The 21,448-nt window shown below is 34.7% G+C and overlaps 1 protein-coding gene across 3 annotated transcripts in view; it reads right to left on the bottom strand.

The window, feature by feature from the left end:
* Ppa2 (inorganic pyrophosphatase 2) overlaps positions 1-21,448 on the bottom strand; it is an 80,422-nt gene that overhangs the window by 42,271 nt on the left and 16,703 nt on the right. For all 3 annotated transcript variants that reach the window (XM_071614494.1, XM_071614495.1, XM_027935470.2), the window contains exons 5-6: positions 17,391-17,510; positions 10,074-10,160 (exon numbers count right to left, since the gene is read on the bottom strand). In XM_071614494.1, the coding sequence (XP_071470595.1) occupies positions 10,074-10,160; positions 17,391-17,510 (207 nt within the window). The remainder of the gene's footprint in view (positions 1-10,073; positions 10,161-17,390; positions 17,511-21,448) is intronic.

The following is a 21,448-nucleotide window of genomic DNA, read 5'->3' as shown; positions in this document are numbered from 1 at the left end:
TTGAATCCTTATACTCCAATAAAATAGAAGATAGTGAAGGCATTGATAAATTTCTTAAGTCATATGATCAACCCAGATTGAGTCAGGAGGATATAGACAACCTAAACAGACCAATATCAATTGAGGAAATAGAAGAAGCCATCAAAAGACTACCAACTAAGAAAAGCCAAGGACCGGATGAGTATACAGCAGAGTTTTACAAAACCTTTAAAGAAGAACTAATACCAATACTTTTCAAGCTATTCCAGGAAATAGAGAAAGAGGGAGAACTTCCAAATTCATTCTACGAGGCCAACATCACCCTGATTCCTAAACCAGATAAAGACACTTCAAAGAAAGAAAACTACAGACCAATATCTCTAATGAATCTAGATGCAAAAATTCTCAATAAAATTCTGGCGAATCGGATACAAAAACATATCAAAAAAATTGTGCACCATGATCAAGTAGGATTCATCCCTGGGATGCAAGGCTGGTTCAATATACGGAAATCAATAAATGTTATTCACCACATCAATAGACTTAAAGATAAGAACCATATGATCATATCGATAGATGCAGAAAAAGCATTCGACAAAGTACAGCATCCTTTCATGTTCAAAACTCTAGAAAAACTAGGGATAACAGGAACATACCTCGATATTATAAAAGCTATCTATGCTAAGCCTCAGGCTAGCATCATTCTGAATGGAGAAAAATTGAAGGCATTCCCTCTAAAATCTGGAACAAGCCAGGGATGCCCTCTCTCACCACTTCTGTTCAACATAGTTCTCGAAACACTGGCCAGAGCAATTAGACAGACGAAAGAAATTAAAGGCATAAAAATAAGAAAAGAAGAACTTAAATTATCACTATTTGCAGAAGACATGATTCTATACCTAGCAGACCCAAAAGGGTCTACAAAGAAACTATTAGAGCTAATAAATGAATTCAGCAAAGTGGCAGGATATAAAATCAACACGCATAAATCAAAGGCATTCCTGTATATCAGAGACAAATCCTCTGAAATGGAAATGAGGACAACCACTCCATTCACAATATCCTCAAAAAAAAAAAAAAATACTTGGGAATCAACCTAACAAAAGAGGTGAAAGACTTATACAATGAAAACTACAGAACCATAAAGAGAGAAATAGAAGAAGATCTTAGAAGATGGAAAAATATACCCTGTTCATGGATAGGCAGAACTAACATCATCAAAATGGCAATATTACCAAAAGTTCTCTATAGGTTTAATGCAATGCCAATCAAAATCCCAACGGCATTTCTTGTAGAAATAGAGAAAGCAATCATGAAATTCATGTGGAAAAATAAAAGACCCAGAATAGCAAAAACAACTCTAAGCAGGAAGTGTGAATCAGGCGGTATAGCGATACCAGAGTTCAAACTATACTACAGAGCAATAGTAACAAAAACAGCATGGTACTGGTACCAAAACAGGTGGGTTGACCAATGGTACAGAATAGAGTACACAGAAACCAATCCACAAAATTACACCTATCTTATATTTGATAAAGGGGCTAAAAGCATGCAATGGAGGAAGGATAGCATCTTCAACAAATGGTGCTGGGAAAACTGGAAATTCATATGCAACAAAATGAAACTGAATCCCTTTCTCTTGCCATGCACAAAAGTTAACTCAAAATGGATCAAGGAGCTTGATATCAAATCAGAGACACGGCGTCTGATAGAAGAAAAAGTTGGCTACGATCTACATACTGTGGGGTCGGGCTCCAAATTCCTCAAAAGGACACCCATAGCACAAAAGTTAATAACTAGAATCAACAAATGGGACTTACTCAAACTAAAAAGTTTTTTTCTCAGCAAAAGAAACAATAAGAGAGGTAAATAGGGAGCCTACATCCTGGGAACAAATCTTTACTCCTCACACTTCAGATAGAACCCTAATATCCAGAGTATACAAAGAACTCAAAAAATTAAATAATAAGATAACAAATAACCCAATCAACAAATGGGCCAAGGACCTGAACAGACACTTCTCAGAGGAGGACATAAAATCAATCAATAAGTACATGAAAAAATGCTCACCATCTCTAGCAGTCAGAGAAATGCAAATCAAAACCACCCTAAGATACCATCTCACTCCAGTAAGACTGGCAGCCATTATGAAGTCAAAGAACAATAAGTGCTGGTGAGGATGTGGAGAAAAGGGTACACTTGTACATTGCTGGTGGGACTGCAAATTGGTGCGGCCAGTTTGGAAAGCAGTATGGAGATTTCTTGGAAAGCTGCGAATGGAACCACCATTTGACCCAGCTATTCCCCTTCTCGGTCTATCCCCTAAAGACCTAAAAAGAGCATACTACAGGGTCACTGCTACATCGATGTTCATAGCAGCACAATTCACAATAGCAAGACTGTGGAACCAACCTAGATGCCCTTCAATAGACGAATGGGTAAAAAAAATATGGCATTTATACACAATGGAGTATTGCTCTGCATTAAAAAATGATAAAACCATAGTATTTGCAGGGAAATGGATGGCATTAGAGCAGATTATGCTAAGTGAAGCTAGCCAATCCCTAAAAAACAAATGCCAAATGTCTTCTTTGATATAAGGAGAGTAACTAAGAACAGAGTAGGGAGGAAGAGCATGAGAAGAAGATTAACATTAAACAGGGATGAGAGGTGGGAGGGAAAGGGAGAGAGAAGGGAAATTGCATGGAAATGGAAGGAGACCCTCAGGGTTATACAAAATTACATACAAGAGGAAGTGAGGGGAAAGGGAAGAAAAAAAAAAAAAAAACAAGGGGGAGAAATGAATTACAGTAGATGGGGTAGAGACAGAAGAGGGGAGGGGAGGGGAGGGGAGGGGGGATAGTAGAGGATAGGAAAGGCAGCAGAATACAACAGACATTAGTATGGCAATATGTAAATCAGTGGATGTGTAACCAATGTGATTCTGTAATCTGTATACGGGGTAAAAATGGGAGTTCATAACCCACTTGAATCAAAGTGTGAAATATGATATGTCAAGAACTATGTAACGTTTTGAACAACCAACAATAAAAATAAAAAAAAACAAGTACACCTAAAAAATGAAAAGTAGGGAATCAGATTTCCAAGTGGCATTTCATACGTCATTTCCTGCAGTGATCTAATTCTATAAAAAGGCATGTAACTATTGCTGTTAGGATCATTACAGAAACACCAATCCCCAGATTTCTTAATCCACTTCTCTATGTCTTAACAGAAGAAGCATATCTTCCTTGCATTTGCCTGTTAGGGTGAACTTCATACACTCCAACATTTCTCTTTGAAACTAAGGAAAGCTTCCTGGAGGCTCTGAATGTTCTTGGTTTTGGAGATGGGCAATGGGAAACATGCAGACTTAAATAGGGAATCCTCTGAACTAATCTTGCAGGAACTCACACAAGCCAATGTTTGATCAGCTCAGCTGCTCTTTTTACAAGCCTCCAGGGGTTAAAGGTTAAAACCACATTTGTGAAAGAAATACAACAGCATCATTGTTCATAGTAAGTGACATTATTAACAAAGAATTTACCTTTATAGTTTAGGTCTCAATTGTCTGAGATTTGAAAGGCTGCCTCTATCCTTCCCATCCCCCTCCTAGCCCAAGGGTCATGCTTCTCATCAGCTGCAATCACAAAATATTTCAAGTACTCAAGTCTGGACTGTGGTTTCATAAATTCCAGCTTTTTAACTCCAAAAGGAAGATCTGACAAGTACTTAAGATTCCCAAGTCCAAAAGGAAGATTTGATAAGTTCTTATAAAAATATGGGTTATATTTATAGATCCAAGTGTGCCACGTACTAAAACTGAAGAAAGTACTTCACAGAAAGATTTTATAGCTGCCTAGGAAAGTGTTTAGTGGTGGTGGTTCTCTATTCTAAAGAGGACATATACAGAGAAGATCTGGTGAAAAGGAATCAGGCTGAACCAGGATCCAGCACCCTCTCAGAAGAACCAAAGAAAGTAGCCTTGAGGTCAAGGCTTCTAGAGGCCACCATACAAAGAACTGTAAGACCCTTAATAAAACAAAAATGTTCAAATTACCAGTGAAAAGCTGGCTACACTGGTTAACTCACTGATGTACCAGATGAATAGCTCTTAACCAGAGATTTTTCCCTCTGGGAGACATCTAGCAATGTCTAGAGACATTTTTGATTTTCACCATTGAGGAAGCATCACCAGCATCTAGTGGGAGGAAGCCAGGGATGTTCCAGGACAGTTCAATATTATATATTGAAGGTATATTATCTATCTAGTGATGAAGCTGGTGGAGAGGTGTCTTTTAGAATTCCTGGGAATCATATACACTTTTTAGAAGTACAATGTTATTTATTTCTCAAATATAATTTGTTTTGAATTTTCAAATAGCATAAGAACAGATCAGATTTTTTATGGGTTATAAGGAAAGCAGGAAGCATGTCCAGGAGAACATCAAGTTTCATTTAATTATAAGACACTTTGATCTCAAAGGTAACAGAAAGGGGTAGTTTTATTTCAAACAAACCACTTCTCTGTTACAATACCTTTAGAAACTGGAAAGGAAAACTCAAATCAAAAATTCCGGAAAAGATGTTTAGGAATAAATGGTAAAGTTCCTAGGAAACCTCTACACTTCAGTTCAATCTAAATCAATTCAACCTAAATCAATTCAACAAATTTATGCTGACTGTATAATGTTCAGTCTTCTGTCAGACACCAAATGAATAATACATAATCCCTCAAAAAACATAACGTTAAAAATCTCTATGTCTGTGGTTCTCAGTCTATTATCAACTTTCAGGAGCTGGCTTTTTCCTTTGCCTATTAATGTGGTGTTAAAAACAGACTTTCTACAAAATGCTCCTTGCAGCAGATTTAAGCACTCTTCTCATGACTATGCACAAAAGAAAGTGGGGTGCCCCTAACCAAGATTTATTCTTTAGATGGTGATTGTGTATTTATGACTTTTTTGGAACAATTATGACTGAGAATCTTGTTAACTAAAAGAATAAACTGCTCTTGCTATAAGAAGTCTACTTTCCCATTTCTCCCATCAGCCTACCCTTCTGAGGGAATGAACGTATATAATAGATCTTATTACCAATTCTGTGGGAATAATATAGTTCAACATGTTTGAAAGTGATTGAGATTCCAAAATAAAAGCATAGGTATCCCTCAAAAGTTTTAGGTATAATCACAGTAAGAATATTACTAACTTTTCTGGCTGTTGTGGAAAAATTTCAAAGGTCAGGATTTTTAAACTCATAAATCTGTGGGGTTGAATTCTCTTTCTCCAAGAAGTGACCTGAGACAAATTATTTTACACAATATTTTGGCTTTAGTTTCTCAACAGTAAAATGAAGATTATATCATTTATTCCCCATAGAGTTGAAGCAAAGAGCCAAGGAAATAACAGATACATAAACAAGAGCATAAGAGGTTTCAATAGATAGTAATTTTTTCTCTCTGGCTCCACAAGGATTTTGGCACACACTGACCAAGTGCCAACTCTCAGGACCTTTGTATAAGCAGAATACAATGTGGGTCTATAACAAAAGTTCTATGTTGATTCAGAATTCAAATGAGATTAAACTTCACCTGGATCCAATCAACCCAAGAATACAATGGAAAGTAAAACTGCTTAAAGCCTGCTATCCTCTGAATTACGTTTCTGCTGCCGCATAGTTATAAACTCAAAAAGCTTAAAACAGTAATAAAGTTATCATTCCAGTTTCTGTCTAGGCACAGCATAGTTGGATTTTCTTGCTTAGGGCCTCACCAAGTCAAAATCAAACAAGAAACTACTTAAATTTGATTTTTTGTGGTGGCTGAATGTCAAACAGGGACTGCTCTCTGAAGTCACAGCGTTCTTCCTCACTGACTTTCCCTTCAGCCATCTTTTAACAGAAAGGATGTGCTCTACTTACTCAAACCTCTCACTTTCTGGTCTGCCCACTTCCAGAGAACTTTGTTTTTAAGGGTTCATGTAATTACAATAAGCCTACATGGATGATACAGGATAACTACCCTATTCTAAACTGTTCTGATAAATATAATCCAGGGAGTGACATCTCACTACATGCACAGACTCCAGGGATTAGAACAGACATCACTGGGGCATCGTTTTAGAAATTCCACCAGATACCTCTAGTTATCCCAAAAAAAATTAAAAGAGAAAAGCTACATTCATAAAAATTTCTGTATATAAATTCTATAACAAAAAATACACTGGAAAAATGTCTAATAAATACAAAATATTTATATGTTTATCCCAGGAGGAAGGAAACGAGGAAAAAAACATAATTTATTATGGTAGCAGGATTGCAAGGGAAGATTTGTCCTTAGTTTTGCTTACATTAATATAATTTTTAATATATTGCATATTGAAGGAAAAAGTCCAAAATGTTGAAGAAAACTAGGTGAAATATAAAAACAAAACCAGACAAAACTAAGAAATTTGTTCTTACAGAAGAAGAAAAAACAAAAACAACAACAACAACCACCCCAGTATTTTAGTACTTATTGGATTTAAGTCGTAGTCAGGTCTACAAAACTATAAATTATAGAATATACTGGAAATATTTTACTTTCTGGCAACTGTAGTGCCAAGGAATTCATTTCTCTTTTGTAAGACTTCTAATAATGTTATATTCTAGTATACGTCCCCTGCTCTTTTTTTATGATAATTTCCCTTGTAAATCACAATATTCTGGTCTACACTGAAGTATACTCCTCTGATCATATATAATTAATACTGCATCTACACAAATCATAACAATTAGTCAACATATTTTTCAATAATTATGTATACATACCTACTGTCTACCAAAATTTATAAAGTGTAAAAATATGCTTTCAGTGGTAATTATATATACTGCATTAAAAATCACTTATACTTAAAATAATTAGTTTTATCAGCATAGTTAGTGACATTAACACATTTATTTTAAAAACTTGTATCAAGTTTTCTGAGAGTTATTTCTTTTTTCTGTTGGTAACAAATTAGTGTTACTAAGTTGAACCAACTGATCTGATTTAATGTTTTTGTATGATTTCTTCTGGATAATGATCTCATTAATTAGATATACAGTGACACATTTTTACATGGGTGAAAATAAGACACTTTTATTTATTCTTTTCACTCACACTTAGTCCTTGCATAACGTTTAGTCTGACTTAACCCATTAAGTCCCAAGTTTTCAACTCAGTGTAAACAAAAAGTATTCAAATATTATTAAAAATTACCATAAGTGGTACATTTGTTGCTTGATTTAAGTTATTACAGTTGTTCTACATCTGGGATGATGGGACAAAATGGGTTAATAATTTGTACTAAGTATAAACTGAACAGCCCCCAGGATTAGATCCTCAGAATAGGTTTTTTAATATATAATCTTTTGATCAGTGCAATGTTATTTAGTTATTATTATAAAATAAGATTCTGGGAATGTGATGTGAATCTGGGTCAGAGGTACTCATTAAAATATTTTATCCTCCTTCCTTCTAATCTATTTATTTTATACATACTTTGCTGACCCTCTGGAAAGAAAAATATTTAAAAAATGGAATTCCTAAAACTATAGCTTAAGTTTGGGGAAAAAAGTTTACTACTCAGTCATATTTCTGCTGTACAGTGAGAGGAATTATAGTCATGCATATATGAATTCTAACTTATCTTTATATAAGACCAGATATATAAGTTGGAACAGGGACAAGAAAGAGGGAAAGAGAGAGGAAAAAGAAAAGGAGGCAGAAGTATGGGAAGAGAAAAAAAGAAGAAAAAAACTAAGAGGAGGAGGAATACAGAAAATGAAGAAGATGAAAAAGAAAACAGAGAAGAGCAACAAAATAATATTAGTAAACAAAGAACAAGAGGTTTTCCTCATCCAATGTGCTAGTGTGAGTTTCCAAAAACAGTTGATTTAATCTAAACTAAAAGAACACAACAGATAATGGTCCTATTTGGCATTCTTTAAATTAAGTACCTGCTATGTGCCAGGCACGGCACTCCACACTAGTAGCAAACACAATGATGAGTCAAGTCCTCCCTAAGCTTGCAGTCAGTCCATAGAGAGGACACCTAGACAACACAGCATGGTTAGCACTTCAGAAGCACGAACAGTGATTACAGCAGTTTATGGAACACCAAGGCAAACCTCCCAGAAGAAGTGATAATTGAGCAGAGATCTAAAGATGAGCGATTGGAAGAGAGGTGAAAATAATAGGGAAGTAAATAATGTGAAGGGAGGAGAAATGTTCCATTCTTCATAGAGGTAATGAAGACCTGGACCCAAGAGAACAGATGCACAATAGGAACTGAAAGAAGACCAGTACAGCTAATGGCAGTATGGAAACAAGGAGTGGCAAGAAAGGAAGCCAGAAAAAGAGGTAGGGGACAGGTATTAAAAGAGTAAAGCAGGATAAGAATCTGGAATCAGTGATGGCTGTAAAAATAGGACTAAGCAAGGAAACTGGTTAATTTCAGGAATAAGTCAAATAAGATACAAAAATGGACAAGACAAAGCTAGCTGCAATGTGAATGGAAAGAATCAGATTTAAAAGCTCTTTTGGAAACAGAATCGATATTTCATGATTAACTGGACAAAGAGAAGCAAAGAATGATTGAGAAAATATTAGAAAACCCTTTAGTTTCTACCTCAAGAACCTGGAAATGGAAAAGGAAGGAGAAGAGATGTCATTCTCTGAGACTCAAATATTGAGAGGAGTAAATCGGAGAGAGGAAAATAATGAAAACAGTTTAGAACATGATGAGATGGAGAAGCCTGGGAGACATCCAAGTGTACACAGAGGCAGTTAAGCACATAGATCTGAGCTGAAGTTAACAACTTGAGAGCGCAACCATGAATCCAAAGGTCTGACACACCAAGAGAGATCCTACATAAGAACAGGAGTCAGACAAGAACATACCCTCAGCCTAGCCAATATTTAAGGCACAGGAAGAAGAACACTTCAAAAGGAGCCAGGAAGAAGAAACCGAATGATTAGATACAGTACCAGTTATTATGGTATAATCAAAGCAGAAGTGACTTTAACTCAAGAAAGACAGTGAAGTTAACAATATAAAATGCTAAAACAAATCAAGTTAAACAGAGCCTATAAAACGAGCCTGTTGAATTTGACTCAAAGAAAGTTCTCAGTAGCATTAGTGGGAACAGTTTCATTGAAATCATGGAGGGAAGTGGGATATGGAAACAATTTGAAATGAGTTCAAGATTATAAGGGAAGTAGGAGAAGGAAATGAGTGTTGCAAACTCTTCACAAGTCTTTGTGTAAAGGGGAAATAGCCAATAATAAATACAGAAAAGCAAAAGGATATGAAAATATCAGCATTTAATATGGAGGATGGCCAGAATTTAGGGCACAAGTGGAAGGAGGGAGTAAAGAACACTTGCAGGCTCAGGTCTGGGGGGGAAAGTAAGGGAGTTATCTGCGGTGTCCACAAACTGTACAAGATAAAGGATGAGATGTTCTGCTGGGAATGAGAACAGAGTAAGAAGAGCTAAGTTTCTGCATATACCAAGAAATCTTAGTAGTAAATGCAGTAGAAAATAAAAGAAAGAATTGACCACAGGCATAGAGAAGGACTGATGAGAGCAGCCACCCATGAGACTGTGAGTTTCCCTAGGAGGACTTAGCCACTGGAAGGAGGAACAAAAAAGAAAAGGTACCAGTTGGCTTTCATCAATATTAAAGTTTCTGTTTGGCTAATAGCCAGGTAGCAAGACAAAGCTTGGCAAACTTGTTCTGTAAAGGGTCAATGGTAAATATTTCAGGCTTTGCAAACCTCTGCTACAGTTCCTCAACTCTGTCCCTGTGGTGCAAAAGCAGCCATAGACAATGTGTATGGGAACAAGCCCAGCTGTGTTATTTACCAAATCAGGCAGTGTGCTGGATTCTGTGTGCTATAGATTACTCTCTTCTGTTTATGGAGAAGAAAGTAAAGACAGAAAAGACTGAGGATCAGAGGAATCAAGAGGCTCAAACTTTGCAGAATGGAAGAACTAGAGGCTAAAATGAAATTTTATGGCATGAATAAAACAAAACACATGTTAGAATTAACACAGTCTATAAAACAAACCTTTGAGCCTATTTCACAAACATCAATAGGATCATTATCTCCACAGCAGTTTGTGCTCTTATCTTTTTGATGGGGATCTTCCCAAGTCTAAAAAAAAAAAAAAAGCAGAAATGTAGGTTAATACTCACTGTAATGTATCTTAATCTTTCCAAATGATCATGAAGTTTTACAGCCAGTCATAATGCAAAGCAAAAATTCTCAGAAATTACATAGGCTCAAGGCCAACATGCCAGTACGTCCCTAAGCATCATAATAATTAAAACAGATTTATAGTATTTCCTCTCTTCTGTCTTTCATCCATCTGAAAGTGGGTGGTATTTCCAGACACACTTGTCTTCCAAGTTTAGTCAGTGACTAAATTCACATTCACTCTCAGAGTTTCGGTTTGGATGTTCTCACTGTCTAGGCCCTTGTTTCTGTGTTTCCACTGATGCTGCAATCGTGGCTTCTGTCACTCACTGCTTCCTCTGACATGGTAACAGCATAGGGATCTAGCTTTCCGAGTTAAAAAATAAGTTTCCTATTCTTCAAATGACTTCCACCAGCAAAAACACACTTTTCCCTTCACAAATGAAAAAAATAAGACATTATCCATTACATAAAGAAAATCCTCTATCTTTGCCATTATATCTCAAGGTCTTGCTAAAAGTATGCAAAGATGTCAACTCTCCAGTTTACTGGCAAAATTTTATTCTGTTGGCTACAAAACTCATGTTGCATTTTAATAAACAAATAGCATAACAGAACTTGGCTATCAAGTTTAGATATCCCCTAGGCACTACTGCTTCCCCAAATTTTCATAATTACTTGATTCTGAATGGAACCATATGAGTTTGCTAAACTTGTCTTCAATTTACATTGTAAGAGATGAAGAGATTTATGTCATTTCAAGGTTGTTATCAATATTATCTTAGATTTCAGAACACCTAAGTTTAATTTCTCTAATTTTATGTAGATAACTAAAACTGGACACTGACTTACAACCCTAGATAAACTCCAATATTTTACTTGTAGTACTTAGTATAGTACATCTAGGAATAAACTGACCCAATCTTATTTTAAAGAGAATCATGTTCAACAAGATTTCATTGCCTCAACTGTGCTAATCTTACAGACTGGTTATAGGTGACAGACACTTTCTAAGTGACACACACACACACACACACACACACAACTTGTGAGGAATGTACCATTAATCCTATTTTTCAGATAAACAAACTGAAACACAGCATTCCAGCTTGCCCAAGCTCACACAGCTTCTAAATGGTAGATTAGAATGGAATTAGAATTCATACTCTCACTCATTATCTGTGATATCCAAATTTTGATAACAATAACAATTCTATTTTGTGGTTCTCATCTTTCAAATCTCCTTTCTTATTTTCAGAATCTCCTAAGTATATTTTTGTGGAGCTTCTCTTTTCCCCTAATCTTCCCATTACTGCTATTATTTTCCTATTTCCAGGCATCAAATCAAATAGTAAGATATTTATTGAGAACTCATTCCAAGCCAGAAATAGAAATGAATAGATCACAGTCAATAGGACATCCTACCCTGGATAGTGTCATAGTATAGTATTTTGTGATGATGAATGCTATTTAATGTGCTGGGGAAAGCAATATGGGACCAAGGCATAACTGAAATTCAACAACTTATATAAAAAAAATCAGAAAATATCTGAGACATTCCTTTTCTCTAATTGGGAACCTCTTTGGACCCCCTATTGACCTCACTCCTTCTCACAGAATGAACACCACCATATGCTAGGACAACTAGATCTTAATCCTACCTCAGCCACAAACTGCCTTGACTAAGACATCTAGATCTCAGTTTCTTCAGCTAAAAAAAGAATGACTCAAATAAGAAAATCTTAAGGTATATCCTAGCCTTAAAACTCTGTGATTGTTAGTAGTCATGCATAATCTATATGAACACAACCAGTGAATAGGGTGTTTTCAAATTCATGAGCTAATTTAGCCCATTTTGATCAGTGTTAATTTTAAGAAGGCCCATCTTTATATGGAGACAAAAATTGTCTTCGTAAAACTTGTATAGGATCTGGTTTGGGTCGGGGGTCCTGATTGTTGGTCTGCATTCCCCTGAGAACTCCACTTTCAATATTGTCTACCAATTTATTTCCTGCTATTGAGAAAATAAGTATACAAGTATACAATTCTTAACTTATACAATGTTGTTGACTTTAGGGCCACTTCTTCACAATTTTCCATACCAGCAAACATATCCAGACTGATTCTTCTTATTTCCACTTCTGCCTTTAATAATTTATTATTAACAGTTTTAGAGTTTTTTGTTGTTGTTGTTGTTTTTTTTTTTTTTTGTTTTGTTTTAATGTGTGTGATGCTGGGGATTGAACGCATGCAGGGCCTCATGTGTGCAAGACAAGCACTCTACCAACTGAGCTATATCCCCAGCTCAAGGTTTTAGATTTATTGCCAAAGATATACATTAAATGGCCTCAATTTTACTTGAAAATATAATTTCTTCAGAAGAAATCTTGACCAAACTTTGAGCATGCCCTCTTGTGGAGTTTTAGGTGCATAACTAGGCAGAGAAACAACTGGACAAGTACAGTTAAGCTTGAGAAGAAATGTCAAGAGAAAGTTCAAAATCTCAATATTTATTAATAAAACTGATAACATTTAGTATTCAGAATTTAAAAAATGACTTGAACATCTAAATAAGAAGGGTAACCCAACCAAAATGGTCCAAAGACATGAACAGGTAATTCAGAGAAAAAGAAATATAAATGACTTGTAAATTTACTAAAAGACAATGACCAAAGAAATATAAATCAAAATCACAATGCAACATGACTTCAAACATATAGTAAAATCTGATAATACTAAATACTAGTTAGGATATAGGGCACATGAAACTGGTAACAACTGGTACCTTTTCTTTTTTGTTCCTCCTTCCAGTGGCTAAGTCCTCCTAGGGAAACTCACAGTCTCATGGGTGGCTGCTCTCATCAGTCCTTCTGTATGCCTGTGGTCAACTTTCTTTTATTTTCCACTGCATTACTACTAAAGATTTCTGTATTGCAGGTAGGAGTGGAAACTGCTACTTTTTTTTTTTAATATTTCTATTAGTTCACCATAGTTATACATAATAATGGGATTCATTCTGACATATTCATACATGCATAATTTGCTCCATTCTAACCCCCAGAACGTTCCTTTTCCACCCCTCCTCTGTCCTCCTGATCCTTTTTCTCTACTGCTCCTTCTTCTGTTTACTCACTTTTTAAATTAGTACATTATATACACAAAAGTGGAGTTCACTGTGATGTACTCATATATGCACATTGCATAATTTGCTACTTCTTTTTTTTAAATATGTATATACTTTTAGTTTTCGATGAACACAATACCTTTATTTTATTTTTATGCGGTGCTGAGAATAAAACCCAGTGCCTCAAGTATGCCAGGCAAGCGCTCTACCACTGAGCCACAGCCACAGCCCCTACAACTTCTTTTGTAAACAATTTGGTAAGTAAGCGAGGTATATAACTCACAATTTGATTCATAAGTATATGCCTAGAAATACATTCTATGGATACAGAAAAATATTAAAAAGGGCCCAAGAAAGGCATAACAAAAAGCTATAAACAACCTATTGATGGGAAAATAAAATGATACACAAAGCATGACCATATGAAAATGAATAAATTGGAATAAATGTTATTGATCTAGCTTAAAACAAACCTTATTTATCCTCATGCAAGTGTCTTGAGACCCTGATCTTATAATCTATAAATATTATCTGGTATGTTTTAATCACTGTGCTTGGGTACTTAGATCTCTATGAAAAATCACTGAACTACACAAAGCTTGTATATTTAGGTGGGTCTTGAGAATTCCTTCCTTATTAATCAGGATTCCTATCATGAAGTTAAAGGAAATAAAAGCTAATCAACCACTTACGTGCTCTTTTCCAGCTTCAAACTAGAGTAAGAGTCTTTAACAGTCCCTTTTCCATTAGCAGCAACAATGGCATCATTGAGCTAATATTGAGAACTCGCTATGGAGCTAAAAATTCTCTTTGATCTACTGGTTTGTTACAGTATCCTTGTGGTATAGTGGCATGATCGTACAAACAGGCCTAAAGAGATTTAGTCACTTGTCTCGGGCTCTAAAACTGATAAATTATACTGTATAATATTGGGAGGGGGTCAATAAATCAAATTTATAATAATAAACCCATAAGAATTATATTGACTGAAGAAATCTTTACTTTAAAGTAAGTTTAATCCTTTAATAATATTATCTAGACAAATATTCTAAATATTCACTCAGAGAGATATAACACTGGAATAATTATAACTGGGTACTATAAATAAATTGGGGGAAGGAAAAAAAAAGAAAACTCAGACTCTAAGGAAGGCACTATATGGGAGAATTACTAAGGTTAAGAATCTAGATGGCTGAAGTTCTGAAATGACAGCGTACCGATGAATCACAAGCCTGTTAAAGAGTATTTTGTTGTTTAAATTCTTCCAAGCAGTTGGCTTGGTAACTGCTCTTGACAAATTTCCTGCTGTTACAAGGCAAATCAGAAAGAAAGAACAAAATCCAATAGTTATATATGCCTATGAAACTAAACACATACAATGCATTAATTAATTATTATCACAAATATTAATTTCACAAATATTTATTGATCATCAACTCAGTACCAGGCATTAAGCAGGGCAGTTGGAATATATCCATCAACATATCTGACAGAATCCCTGTTCTTGTGAAATCTTCATTCTGGCTAGAAGGAATTGACAATAAACATAATAAATAATGAAATTATATAGCAGGTTACATTTTGGTAGATGTTATGAAAAGGAGGAAAAAATATAGAAGCAAGAATGAGTTCAGGTGGCCAAGTTATGAAGAAGGTGACTTGTGCAAACATTTCAAGAGGTATATGCATATGCATATCTGAGAAAATGTTCCAAAGAGAGGACACAGTAGCTGGGAAGGCCTGAGGAGGGAGTGCGCCTGTACATCAGAGTGCCAGCAGGGAGTGAGGGAAAGGCAGGAAGAGGAGAGGGAGGAGGACAGACAAAGGTAAACGGGACTAGGGGCTGGCTTTTATCTTATATTATCCTTTCACTTAACCAATATGCATGACTTCGACTGTGGAAAAAAATATTGAATTTAGTCATTTTTTGCTTGGTAGATAATGAACACATGCCATCTACAGTGTTCATGCACATGCAGGAGCATGTGCATGCGCACGCGAGCACACACACACATTGCAAGATCAATTTGATCTCTGGTTAAAAATGGCAGAGAGAATGCAAGTCTACTTCCTCTCCTTCACTTCCGTACTAGCCACACTGTCCTCCTCCTACCTCAGCCCTTACAATTGCTGTTTCTTATTGGACTGCTTTTGCTCTCAATGTTCAGGCTACTCGTGTCCTTAGATCTTGTATTAAGAGAAGAACTACTGCATCTAACAGTCTAATATCACAACAGAAAAGAGCATCTTGAAAATTCAAACGTAGAGGAACACAAAAAATTTAACATGACTTTAAACATAAAAGTATGTAAGCTTCTTTTGTTTTTGCCTTCATGCCTCATTCCTTCCCTGCTGTCAGTAGATCTGCTTTATAATTTTTTCCATCATAAAATAATAGAATTAGTGTTAGTCGCATAGTAGAATTAGTGTTAGTCGCACCTATTATGCTACATCGTAACTACTGACTTAGCTGGGAATCATCCTATTCATACTGTAAATAGGTTCAGAAAAAGGACCAGATGATAATAAAAGTACTGGTCATAATAATAATAATAATAGTAATTATAACTGATTAGCATCCATTACACAGGATTCTAATATAAAAAACTTATTTCACCTCAACACAACTATGGGCAATAAGCATTTTACATTCTCCAGTTTACAGAAGAAAGTGAGACACAGAACACAAAGCATCCTACCCAAAGTTATGTCACTAATGATTCCCACTTTCAGTTAGCCAATTACTATGCTGCCTTGATTGCATATCTGCATCTCATCTGTCTGAATACCCAACATCTGATATACTGCGGAGCATGTAAATCCTTAACACGTTTAAAGACATGAACAAATGCATAAATTTTAGTTTTCCCTCAACTACTCTACTTTATATGACTATTTATGCTATCTCTGATTCAGTGGCTTCTTTGGCCATCCCCTCATCCATACGCTCTCTCCCTCAGTACCCGCTAGGCTTTACAGATTTGTTTAACCTTGAACTGTTGGGTTAAACAGAATGTCTGTTTATGCACCTGGCAAGTCAAAAAACCTGCTTTCATGGTTTCCATAGACTTTCTCATTCTTAGCACATCATTTCAGAAGCTCCCCTTCAGCCAAAAAATTAACCAAGTGGGTGGTCCCACTGCATCAGAGGCCGGCGGCTCTTAAAGAGAACAATTCTTTTTTCTTTCCCTGTGAATGTTTATTCTACACTGGCAGCTGTTTTCCAGGATAGATTAAGCCTGAACCCCCATCCCCTTCTCATATATTTCCCCAGTAGCATCTTTGGATTTAATGTATAAAATTAATATAATATTATATTAATATTATAATATAATATTATAAATAATAAAAACATAAAAATAATAAATAAAAACATAAAAATTAAATCTCCATACAGATGATCAAAAGGTTCTATAAACATAAAAGCAAATGCTTCTTTATTTCTTCACAATCTAGACTTTGGACCCAGCACATTGAGTTCTACTCACTAAATAATCTGGAAGAGTTACTGCTTAATAAGAATGAGGACACACGGGCAAGAAAGGATTAAAAACAATAAGAAAAATTCTCCATCAATATTAGTCCCCATTTTCATTGTTTTCACAAGGAAATTGTAAATGCAAAACAGTGACTAATACAAATCATCTGTTTATAATGAGTTCTGAAAAAAGTTTATAATCTAAAAGATTTGTATTTAAAAACATAAAATTCATCATATCAGATATGAATGTGTACAAAAGCACAATTAAAGGAAGGACTACAGATAAAGCCTTGCTTAAAATTTTTTCACTGACAATAGCCAAGCCCAGAAAAAGAAGTGTGCTCAAAATATCAAATTTGAGCATTCTATATGCCTTGTACTCTAAAAACTTGAATATAGACATATATATAATTTGAAACAAAATTTACTGATACAATAAAACTCCACATTAAAAACTTTTAAATTTACAAATCTCTCAAACTGACATGTCCTCAAAACCAATTTAAATTCAAGTAATTCACAGGATTTACAGGGCAATTTTTCAGAAGACAGAAAAGTTTTACCATTATAACAAAAATGTTACCTGAGGGAGGGCTCCATAATTCCATATATAACCTTTGTAAGGGAAGATATTTGCCGTGAAGCGTGGCTTGCCATCCTTTACATCTTGCTTAATGGGATTCAATGGCTCCTGGGTGGCTATCTAAGCACATCACAGGGGAAAAGAAGGTAGAGGAGGATGTGAAATGATTGTTCCTATACCCAAACAGTATTTCTTAAATCTGCCATTTTTCAAACTAAATTTTCATATTCCAACTTAATAATCAAAGGTGACTTAAAATAAAGCCAGTTCTTATTACTAATTTACAGCACTGTGTAAGAGAAAGCTGTCTGGAAAGGAAACAACTAATTATATGTTTAGGAATTAAATTATTCATAAATTCCATTATTTCTAACACAAATAATAAAATCTTTGAAATGGCAAGAAAATAAAGATTAATCAACTTGCTTTTTTGTTACTAATCTTGGGCCTCTTATTACCAACAATCTTGAGTTATTGCAAAGATTTTCACTATATTCTCAGACTGAAAGCCTCTCCTGTATGATCTGAAATAAGTCAACAATACTCACTCTTGCCACTGTTATTGAACAAAACATAGGAAGTCCTTCCACTAGCAATTAGGCAAGAGAAATAAATAAAAGGCATCCAAATAAGAAGTGAAATTATTTCGGTTTCCTGGTAATACAATCATATATGTATAAAAGACTAAAGATTCCACCAAAAATCTGTTAGAATAATAAAGTAATGTAATAAAGTTACAAGATACAAAACCAGCACAAAAAAAAATCAATAGCACTTCTATACGCTATCAACATTTTATACTTTCTAGCATATAGGTCTATTGCTTCCTTGATGAAGTTTATTCCTAAGTAATTTAGGTTTTTTTGTTTGTTTTGTTGTTGTTATTATTGTAAATGGGATTGTTCTCTTGATTTCTCTTTTGGAAAAAATCAAAGGGGACACAAGTAAATGGAAAGGCATCCCATGTTCATGAATTGAAAAAAAAATACTGCTAAAATATCCACACTATTCAAAATAATGTAAACTGGATTCAATTCAATCTTTATCAAAATTTCAAAGTCATTGCTTTAAAGAGAAATACAAAAAAAAAAAAATCCTAAAGTTCATAAGTAACCATAAAAATACCCCTGAGTAGCCAAGGCAAATAACTCACACACACACACACACACACACACACACACACACACACACACCAAAAGTGAATGCATGATACTACCTAATTTCAAGCTATACCACAAAGTCAAAGTAATAGTGCAGCATGATACTAACAAAAAAATTCTGAAACAATGATCAGTAAAATAAATTAGAAAGCCCAGAAATGAACCCACATGTATATGGTCAATTGATTTTCAACAAAGATGCCAATAAAATACAACATTACAAAGACAGTCTCTTCAATAAATTTTATTAGACAAAACTGCATATCCAATTTGCAAGAATGAAACTGAACCCTGATACCTCATAGTTACACAAAAGCAACATAAAAAGGGTAAATATTTAAATGTCAGACCAGATACTATTAAAAAGAAAAAAAAAAGGGAGGGGGGAACTACAACTATTCTAGGCAATGATGTTTTTGGACTTGACTCTCAAAGCATAGGCAATAAAAGCAAAAATAGACAAATGCAATTACATCCAACTAAGAAGCTGTTGGTCAGCAAAGAGATAATAAAAAGAGTGAAAAGACAAACTACACAATGGGAGAAAATATTAGCAAACGATACATCTGCAAAGGGGTTGCTATCCAGAACATATAACAGGAAATTAATTAATTAATTAATTATTTAAAAAAGTAATCTAGCTAAAAAATGGACAAAAGACCTAAATAGTTCTCAAAAGATATACAAATGGCCAATAGGTATATGAAAAAATGCTCAACAATGCTAATCATCAGGGAAATCCAAATCAAAACCACAAAAAGAGATCGCCTCATCTCAGTAAGAATGGCTATTATCAAAAACACTACAGATGGGCTGGGGATATGGCTCAAGTAGTAGCTCGCTCGCCTGGTATGCGTGAGGCACTGGGTTCGATCCTCAGCACCACATAAAAATAAAATAAAGATATTGTGTCCACCTAAAGCTAAAAAATAAATATTTAAAAAAAAAAACACTGCAGATAATAGATGCTAGTGAGGATATTGAAAAAAGGAACCCAAGTGTGCCATTGGTGGAAATGTAATTTAGTACAATACAGAAAAAGTAGAGATCTTACTCAAAAAATTAAAATAGAACTAGCATAAGATGCAGCAATAAACTCCTGAATATATAGCCAAAGGAAACTAAATTGGTACATGGAAGAGACATCTGCATGCCCATATTCATTGCAGTATTATTCACAAAAGCCAAGAGATGTAAACAACCTAAGTTTCCATCAACTGATGAATGGATAAAGAAAATGTTGTATATATACACAACAGAATAGTATTCGACTATAAAAAAAAAAAATGAAATCTTGCCATCTGTAACACATGGATAGAACTGGAGACCATTATGTTAAGTGAAATAAGCCAGGCACTGAAAGACAAGTACCACATGATTTCACTCATATGGGAAATCTAAAAAAGTTGATCTCCTAGATTTTGAGACTCAAACAGTGCTTGCCAGAGGCTGGGGAAAGTACAGGGGGTGGAGAGAGAGGAGTCATTGGTACTAAGTTACAGTTAGATAGAAGAAATGCTACTGTGCTATTGCACAGTAGTGCAACAACAGAAAACAATAATGGACTGTAAATTTCCAAAAGCTAGAACAAAGGATATTGAAAATTTTCACTATAAAGAAAGGACTCATGTTTGCAGAGATAGAAATATTTAATCTGATTTAAACATTACACAATGTACAGATGTATGAAAACATAACATGGTACCCTACTAATATGTGTAATTTTCATGTTTTTATGTATCAATTAAAAATAAATGCAATATAACATTTTAAAAAAGCAGAGAGTGGAATGGTGGTTACAGACACTAGGCTGTGAGGGTTCTGGGTAGATGATGGTCAAAAGGTACGAAATCTCAGAAATGAGGAGTAAGATTTTGTTTTGTTCTTGACCTATTACAAAGCATAGTGAATATAGTTAATAGTGTGTTGTATATTTCAAAATTGCCAAGTAAATTCAAATGCCTCCAGCACAAAAAATGATAGTTATTTAAGGTGGTACGTATGCTGATTGGTTTGATTTAGTTTCTCCATATTGTATTCATCAATCACAATATCACTTTGTATTCCATAAATATATAAAATATAAATTGTTCATTTGCTATACAACTTTATAAAATGGTTAAAAGAACCCAATCTAACCAAATTATTTCATTTCTAAGTTACTTTCCTACCAAACACATTCATGTTGTCATTTAAAAACAAAACAAAAAACCCAAATCTGTTATTAAAAAAAAAAAAAGTTAAAGCCATGTTTGAATGAAGAAACGCTATTTAACATAGGTAGAATCTCACACACCCTTGCTCCTATATTTGAAGTGAAGTATAGCAAGAATGATGAAACATTATACTTACAACAATATAAAAAGAAGAATCGAACACCTTTCCCTTCTATTAAAATGTTAACAAAAATTAATAATAATTTTCTGAATACAGATTCATAAAATTATACTTGCCATCACATCCCTAGTTATTGAAGACTTAATTAACTAAACAATCTAAGGGTCACAAATTAAATTTTGCTCAGAAACATAAGGGATCTTATCTAACTGAACAAAGAACATAAAACACTGAAAAAAACTATTCTTGATAAATTCATGTCTCATGGAAAAGATTAAAATTAATTTTTTTTTTTTTGGTAGTATCAGGATTGGTCCCAGGGAGGTGCTTTATCACTGAACCTACGTATCTCCAACCCTTTTTATTTTTTATTTTTTTGAGACAGGGCCTCACTCAGTTGCTGAGGGCCTCACTAAATTGCTGAAGCTGGTTTTGAACCTGTGATCCTCCTGCTTCAGCCTCCTGGAGTCATTGGAAATTTAAAATAATTTTTTAAAAAACTCACTGTGTAAACAACAAAGGCTATTAGATAGTGTTAATAACTTAAGTTAGTCAGGAAAA

The sequence above is a fragment of the Marmota flaviventris genome, chromosome 7 (assembly GCF_047511675.1).
Source record: "Marmota flaviventris isolate mMarFla1 chromosome 7, mMarFla1.hap1, whole genome shotgun sequence".
In the NCBI taxonomy this organism is placed as follows: domain Eukaryota; kingdom Metazoa; phylum Chordata; class Mammalia; order Rodentia; family Sciuridae; genus Marmota; species Marmota flaviventris.
Note: the sequence above shows the minus strand (reverse complement) of the source record. Positions and strands in the feature narration are given on the sequence as shown.